Source organism: Orycteropus afer, unplaced genomic scaffold (assembly GCF_000298275.1).
Source record: "Orycteropus afer afer isolate SDZICR_OR568_19922 unplaced genomic scaffold, OryAfe1.0 scaffold00020, whole genome shotgun sequence".
Classification (NCBI taxonomy): Eukaryota; Metazoa; Chordata; class Mammalia; order Tubulidentata; family Orycteropodidae; genus Orycteropus; species Orycteropus afer.
In genome coordinates this window covers 4,701,082-4,709,590 of record NW_006921607.1, presented here as the reverse complement: position 1 = coordinate 4,709,590, position 8,509 = coordinate 4,701,082, and the positions used below count along the sequence as shown (strand labels likewise).

General features: G+C 52.2%; 1 protein-coding gene across 1 annotated transcript; it reads right to left on the bottom strand.

Annotated features, from left to right (window-relative positions):
• Positions 1 to 7,380: 7,380 nt before the first annotated feature.
• On the bottom strand, positions 7,381 to 8,112 carry TMEM74B (transmembrane protein 74B). Its single transcript, XM_007934702.2, has one exon. The coding sequence runs from the start codon at positions 8,077 to 8,079 to the stop codon at positions 7,381 to 7,383; it is 699 nt and encodes a 232-aa protein (XP_007932893.2). The 5' UTR covers positions 8,080 to 8,112.
• Between the last annotated feature and the right edge of the window lie 397 nt (positions 8,113 to 8,509).

Here is an 8,509-nt window from a genome sequence, read left to right as displayed (position 1 = left end):
TGCAGGACTGTCATTCCTCCCCAATCCCCAACAACTGTCTCTTCAAGCCAGAAGGAGCTGCACTCAGAAACAGACCCTGTTGCCATGCTCACAAATGCCCCTGAGCTCCAGAATACTCTCCTTACATCCCATCTGTCCAGTGCTCTCTCTCCAAAGCCTAACACAGTACCTCGCACAGAGCCAGTACCCAATCTTTGTTCAAACAATGAATGATGGGCAACAATCAAGTGGACTGCAGGCCTGCAGCTCAGAAGCCTCCAGCTGAGAGGCAGAGTCCAGTCCCTTTCTTGAAGACACTCTCATCCCCTCTGAGTGACTTGTCATGGACGCTCCTCCAGGACAGGGAGGGGAGAGAGCCAGTGATGACAATGCCTGTACCTCTCCCCTCTCCTGATACTGGGCAGAGGAGAACGGCAGAAGAGGTAGGGAGTATGTCTAGCCCTAGCAGGTGGCATCTCAAGGGACACTCCGTGGTCCTCAGCTTTAGCCTCAGTCACAATTCTGAGGCAGCAGGATCATTCTGTTCGACATTCTTTTCCTCACAGAAAGGTCCAGATGTCCAGCTGCTCTGGAAAAACAGGAGCTCTGGCAGCCCCAAGCCCAGCCACCACAGGGGAAAAGCCAGCCAGAGTGAAGCACGTGCCCCTTTAATCCTGCCACTGCTGTCCACAGTCACCTGCTTCACCCATTAGCATCACCTGCCGAGTCCAGCAGGTATTTGCTTGTGGGCTGCTGCTTTAATCTTTGGTGGAGGGGAGTAGGGACACACAGGAGGGTCAGGTGGCTGGCAGGTGAGTCAGCAGCAGTAACAGCTCACCTGTAGCTGGCTAGCCCCCAGGAATAACTTCAGTGAAAGGAGATGAGGACAGAGGAATCAAAAAGAGAGCAGGAAGGAGGATGGGGAGAGGCTAGAGGAAGTGAAGGAAGAAAGATGGAAGGGAGAGGTAGCCGTTTCAGAATGGCCCCAAGTCATTATTGGTCCAGACACCCTGCCACTGGGGAGGAGGTTGGCATGACAGCCGCCTTCTCCTGCTGTCCCTGTTCCCCTGGGGGCCAGCTTTCCTGCCACTCACTAACTTTCACCTGGGCCCAGAAGAGCAGCATTCACCATCTTGGTGTTGGCAGCTCCGAGGCCCAGGAGGGATGGGCCACTAAGATGAGAAAGGCCTGGAGCTCGAGGTGATGTGTTCGGACTGCAGCTGGAGCCCAGAGAGGAAGGCTGGGGTGCTGGAAACACAGTCCCACAGACTGGCCTCCCCACTGAGAGTGTCACCCCTACAATGCACCTGACATCAGATGCTTCCTACCCACATACTGGAAAGCCATAGCAATGGTGAACAGTGAGCTCACAGCATGGACCAGGCACCATGCTGAGCACTCACGGAATCCTCACACCGACCCTACACGTTAATATTGTGGTTGTCCCCGTTCTACAATGTACACGGAGTCCCCACTGTGAAGCCCTGACACTCCAGAATGGAACCCACAGCCCTCCTCTAGTACACACCCACGCTGTTTTATGCTCTGAGCTGCTGCCCACTATTCCTCTCTGCCCGGAGAACCTTTCCTTCTCCCCATCCTCACCCACATCAGACACTGCCTCGTTGCTGAGATTCCTAGTAGACATCACCTCTACCGGGAAAGCCCTTCCTGATGCTGGTTCAATCGGATGCCTCCCCTGCACAACCCCGCTGCAGCCCACTGTGCATCTCCCATCACAACAGCAATCACCCAGAGCAATCTGTGAGCAACCCAAAGGCAATGTCTGTGTCCCCCACAGTGGCTAGCTCAAGGTCAAATGCAGAGTAAATGTGAGTCAACAAACAAGTAAATGAATGAATGAGCATAGCTAACATTCACTGAGGGATTATGATGTGCCAGGCACTGTACTAAGTGCTTCACAGGCATCATCTCACTTACTCTCCCCACCCTCTATAGCCTTATGGGGAAGGGTGCTGTTATCAGACCCCTGTGTTACAGAAAAGGAAACAGAGGCTCAGGGACATGAAACACCAAGCATCTGGGCCATCATCAGGCTCCTCTGGAGCCAGTGCCTAATCTCTAATCTGATCGAGATCCTCAGTGGAGCCTCCTTAGGTTTGGACGGGGGAAGGTGTAGCGCTTGGCCCCAGTGAGGAGGGAAGTGGCAGTTCCCCCCCCCCACCCCGCATCATCAGGTGTCTCGCACCTGCCCATCTGCTCACGGACAACCCAACCCAAGACGAGGAATGATGTGGGGATGAGGGCGTCTGGGCCACAGACAAGAAGATACAACAGGACCAGAGTTGCTACTGTCTTTAGCCAGGTTTTGGCCTTTGGGATACTGGCTCTCCTCAAAGGAAGAGGTCTGTAGACTTGGGGGGCCTCTTGGACAATTCCTACCCAGCTCCACTACACTCCATCTCTGATCCCCAACACCTGACCAGTGACTGCTAGCATACCTCCACTGATGAAGAGCTCCCTAACGCTCCAGTCTGGGCAAGATCTCAGCAAGCATCTTCCCTTTGCTGAAATCTACTTCCTGGAGGACACCAAGGGGCCCATTCTCTCCAGGAGAAACTAATAGGCCCAGCTGGAGGGTATCCCCTTGACTTCCTTAGTGCCACTGACATCCCACATTCCTGACCGACTCTTAGATTTTCCCCACCTCTTCTGGTTTCTTCATCATGGCTCCCTTCTTCCCTTCTCCTCCTGTCCCACCAAACCTCTCCAGAAGAAAGGTACCATGTCTTAACTTTGGAAAGCCCTTCTGCTATGCTTTCTGATTCCCTCAGCCCAAGGAAAAGGCAGAATGGGAAGGCTCCCTGATTTTTCTCTGGAAAACCAGAGCCGTGGACTGGTTGGCCCAAAGGAGATGCCTAGCAGGGCCTGGCTCACCTGATTCCAGCCTGGGACCACACAGTGCCTCCATAAATGCCTGGGTGGAAATGCTTCCTACTCCTTTACAGTGGAGAAGCAGGAAGGATACAGAGACATCCGGCCAAGCTTGGGAGGGGAAACTTGACTAGTGCCGAGAGGTTATCATTCTGGGAACTGCAAGCCCATGCTCCCAGAAAAAGAGGAAACATGATCAATAATCCAGAGGATGCCCTAGCTTGGAGCTGCTTCAAAAGAGTATGTGTCCTTGGCTTCTGAGCTAGGTCAGACGAGAGAGAAACAGAACAAGAATGAATGTGTCTGTTCATGTGTGTGGCTGTGTGTACATGAAGGTGGAGGGCATTCTAAAGGGAAGCCCAGAAGAGGGGATGCACATCCCAAGGCAACAACGGTGGTGGACTCGCAGGCAGCAGGCATTGGGGACTTGGGGAGTGAGTGAGCAGGTGTAATGATGGGTACTGAGATTTCAAGGGTCCAGGTCTGGGCACTCAAGGTCCTCCCTCCAGTGGGTGAGAATCAGGCTGATGTATCTAACAGCCTCCTAAACACTCACCAAATGTCTCTCAGGACTAGCTTGGCTGGATTCAGAACAGGTTGGGGTGGTGGTGGGGTGTTCTTTCTCCATCAGGGAGGCCCCTGTACCTCTTCCACATAAAGTGGAACCAAAGGCTCAGAGTGGAAGGCAAAAGGGCTCCTGAGCCCCAAAAGCAATAACAAACAAGCTCCTTCAACGCTTCCCACACCTCATCCTCTACATGACTGACTTCCACTTCTAGAAGGCTCTAGAAGAGGCTGAAGGAGATGAAGCAGGAATAGCAGGTCTCCAGGGCCCTGCCTGCACTGCAAGGCTAAATTTTTTTATAGACGTAGACTGCATCTTCCTCCCACGGAGCAGCTGGTGGGTTTGAACCACTGACCTTCTAGTTAGCAGCCAAATGTCTTACCCACTATGCTACCAGAGCTCCTTATAGTAGGCATTGGGAATCTTTATTAAATTCATTCATACTCAACAACAAACACCTACTATGTGTCAAATACTGTTCTAGGCTCTGGAGGTGCAGCATGAACAAGTTAGACCAAAATGCCAGTCCTCGTGGAGTCTGCAATCCAGCGGGGAGGTAATGAGAGAGAGAGACAATAAATAATGATACAGCCTGCTGAGTGGGGACGAGGGCGCTGGAGAAAAGTAGAGCAGGGAAGGAGAAGTGGGAATGAGGGTAGGGGGTGGGGTATCGTTTTAAGTAAGTGATAAGTAAGTGATAAGAGGTGATAAGAGTGAAGGAGGTAAGAGTACGGGCATTTCAGATATTGAGGGGAAAGCAGGTGCAAAAGCTCTGGGTGGGAGTGTACCTGGCACAGCTGAGGAACAGCAAGGAGGCCCGTTTGGCTGGGATGGAGTGAGTGAATGGCAAGATGTGGGAAATGACATCAGAGGGGAACAGGGGCCCAGATGGAGTAGGGCCATGTGGGCCACTTGAGGGATGAATCCAGGTGTTGCGTGTTCTCAAGCTTATGCAATTTAGGGAGCCAAACTTAAGAAAAATAAATCAAAATTATAAATACAAAATTCATTTTAGGGCCTTGAACAAGTCAGGAGCCTGGACACTTATGCTTCCTTCACTAGCCATCTCCAGCCATGATGAGGACTGTGGCTTTTGCTTGGAGTGAGATGGAGCCACGAGAAGGCTTTGAATAGGGCACATGACCTGATTACCCTTCCACAGGCTTCCTCTGGCTGCCGAGTGGAGGATGAACTGGAAGAGACAGAGGGCTCAGAAGTCACCTGGACCAGGTAGTGGCACTGTTCAGGAGTCTGATTCAGAAGGTAGAATCGGAATCTACAATATCTGCTGAGGGATCGATCGCATATGAGGCATGAGAGAAGGCAGAAGGGTCAGTCCTAAGGCATTAGGTCTAATGGAGTCAGCCCCAACAGAGGTGTAGAAGGAGAGTGAGAATCAGTACTGGACCTCTTCCCGCTCATATCTCTATCTTATCTCTGATCTGCACCACTCTGTGGCAGAGCTTTCATTAATCCCCTTCACAGAGAAAGAAACCAAGACTCAGAGAGGTGATGTAACTGGCCCAAGGTCACACAGCAAGTGGCAGACTCTGGATGCAAATCCACATATGAGTGACTTCTAATCAACATCTGTTCTGATACACAAGGTTTGGAGACTCTAATAGCATGCTGGGGTGGAAGAAGCAGTTCCTCAAGTGAGACAGGGTCCTCTGGGACTTATTCCCAAAGAAACCTGCAAAGAAAGTTCTTGCAACTCCATTCTATGTCCCTCTCAAGTCCTTCCTAACCCTCTTTCTGCTCTGCCGACTGGGAGATCTCAGCCGCAATCCTGGGGACATGTTTTTGGCATCTTTCAACTTCTCCTAATTCACTGACAAGGTAATGACTGCCTTGCTCCATTATACACATTCTCAAAAGGAGTTTCTGCATTAAGATGCAAAGCAGGCATCTCAGGCTTGGAGCAAACCTGAGATTTCTGGGATTTAATCTTCTAACAGATTTAGTCCTTAAATACAATTCATTTCATTTAAACTGATACGAATTGATGGTCCCAGACGTATCTACTCCACGGGTTTTGTCTCCAAATGAGTCCTCCACTGTCATAGTAATCCATATGGTTTGGATGGGTATTTTTATGATGATGATAATTATGGATCTGAAAGGCCTTTAGCCCATTATTTGGGGTGTCTAGTTCTACTGTAGTTGACCTAGAATGGCTCATGCCAGCCCCTTCCTGCAGCCACCCCTTACTTAGAACCTGGAAGAAAATGACCCACCAGTGGAAGCCCAAAGTCTGACCTATCTTTCACTATCTTAGGGCTTTCTTTTCAAACTGCTCCCTTGGGTACCATGAACACAACCTGTCAGGCCAAGCTAAACAGCCCTTGTGCCCTGCAGCCCTCCCTGAGCCCTCTGCTCCTGGCAAAACCTGCCAGCAGGAGCAGCTATTTGATCTGTCACCAAAGCTGTGACTTTACACTGCTCAGATGTTCAACCCACTGGACTGAGGTCTAGTGTTACAGTTCATCTAGCCTACAGTCCCCAGCCCCACCCCTCCTACCCATACTCCCGGGAGACAGAGGATCCACATGTGCTCAGCAGCTTGAGATGGAGGCAGGGGTCTCATTGGAATGACCCTTCCAGAGTGTTCACACCACTGGTCTCAAAGGTGTGTACTCTTGAAGCTCTCTAGGGCAGTTCAGACTGGACGAGGCCTCCCTGCAGTTCTAAACACACCTCTATCTCCTCGCCTCCTAGGGCCCTCTTCCTCTCCTTGTCAGGAGTTTAAAGAGAGTCTGGAAGGAGCCTAGAAACACTCTACAAGAGACACAGAGCTAAATCACACTGAATGTGACTGAAATGTCCAGGCCACCCAAAAGTGTCTGAACTCTCCTCCCAAATAAATTGGGTCTGCACCTTACTGCTAAGCAGGAACGGGGCAAGGTTACATATTCAGTATTAATTTTTTCTTTTCTGCCATTGGCATACATCAAGTCCAGCAGATGTAATACTGAGGAGGTGATGAAGGCCTATGTCATGTCCACAGAAATACTACAAAGCCCTAACCCTTTCATGCCTACAAGGCTCCTTTCATCCAGAGAGCTAGTGAGAGCTGGTGAAAACTGTGCACTTGGTTTTATAAAATGTGCGCTAAGATTTAGTCAGTTCAGGAAATTAGACCCCGAGACCGAAAGGCAGGTTGTGGGGGACTCTGGATATAACCTGGCCTGAGCAGGGGCTCGGGGGCCCTTTCGCATTACTGTGAGTGGTCTGGACATTGCTGGCCATCTAACAAGAGATCATCAAGGCTGGGCCAGAAGATGGTTAGTGCCTGCTGGACACCCTCCTCCCCTGAAGGGACTGTTGCAGGCAGAGATGCTCCCATTCCCAGGGCCGAAATGGAGGGGCCCTAGGCGTCTAGTCCAACCCCCTCACTCTACAGACAGGGCCACTGAGGACTGGAGAGGGAGGGTCACAGTTGAGACAGTGACGGTGTAGGTGGCAAGGGATCACACCAGTGCTGACTTCTCCCTACATCATGAAGCCACCTCCCACTTTAAATGGTCAGGGATAAAAAGGGTCCCTCCAAGGTCACCCAACAGCCACACATGACCAATGAGGAGAACGGAGGTCCTGGAATTCCCCAAGGCATGAAGAATGGGATGGGCAGCCTTTCAAATAGCTCTCAATCCTCAGAAATGCCAAGAAACCTCATCCTCCCAGAGCAGCGGTTTCCAAACTTTTGTATTTTTAGTAGCAGAAGCCATCCTCCAAACCAAACCGTATGCAAAACCTCAAGCTATAAAAGAGACCCGCAGCCGCTCGCCTGACTGGGGCCTGCGCCAGGACCTGGGCTCCTGCCCGAGCACCCAAGACACCTTCTGCAGGGTCCTGTGTGGAGCTCAGTTGAAACCCCAGGCCTTCAGGGGCCTTGTCGTTCTGGGGCTACAGCAGCCAGAGAGGACGAGCTCTTATCTTACTTAAGACCCATGGAGGGTATGGCTGGTCTCTGAGACTTGGACAACTTCGTTCTCCACCAGGGCCTGGCCCCCGTCCCCATTGAGCTGTCTCATTCGCAGGTTAATGGAGCCATAGGTCTTCCTGGGGCCCCTGCCAGGGACAAAGGTCTGCCGGCGGTAGAGCTCGCCCTTGCACAGGGAGACCATGAGCAGCACCGACAAGAGCATGCCGCCCACCGTGAGCAGCCCCAGACCCGCGATGATGCACTTGTCCAGGTGGGAACCCAGGCGGGCGTAGTACATCTCTAGCCGTTCCATCTCCCGTGCCGTGACCATGTCCGGGTTGACGCGGGCCTCGCGGGGGATGGCATATGCTGTCACCACCAGGAGGATCCCACTCACCAGGAAAACCAGGGCAGAGACAAAGCCATAATCCACCGGGCGGCTCATGGGCTCCAGGCCGGGGCCTTCTTCTGAATGCAGGGACATATCGTCTCGCTGGGATCGGGGCCGTGAGGGGACACCCACTGGGGGGCTGGGGGAGCTGCCCAGTCCGGCCTCCCTGGGGTTCTGGAAATGGGTCTCGTGCTCCTCTGAGGAGAAGCAGGCATTCTCCACACCCTCCTTGGGTGGGGCCGCCGGGCCCAGAGGAGCTGGCCTCCTTGAGGCCTGGGGGCCATTGCTCAGCGTCTTCAGTTCCAGACCAGGAGGCGATGCCATTGGGAAGGAGGGCCTCGGCTCATCCCTTGACCCCTGGGCAGCTAGAAGAGAAAATGGAAGGGCAGTCAAATGTATTAAACCTCTGCTAAGTGCCTGACGGTGCCAGACTTCACACCAGGCTCAAGCAGTGTAAGCATGACTCAGACCCAGTTCCCACCTGGGGGAGCCCACAGATGGGGAGAGATGGGCAAATAAGACAAAGACAGTGCAGTGTGAGCCTCACTAGGGTCCCACTCCACCACCGGTTGATATGTGACTTTTGGCAAGTCACTTAGCCTCTGTGGGCCTCAGTTTCCCCCATCTATAAAATGACAATATTACTACTACCCTCCTACTTCATGAGGCTGATGTAGGGATTGAGATAAGCCGCACAGAGTCCTCACAACAGTGCCTGGAACATAGCAAGTGCTCAATAAGTACTAACCAAAAC

Coding starts and splice junctions, on each gene's coding strand:
- TMEM74B (XM_007934702.2), bottom strand. CDS start 8,079: ATGGCATCGCCTCCTGGTCTGGAACTGAAGACGCTGAGCAATGGCCCC.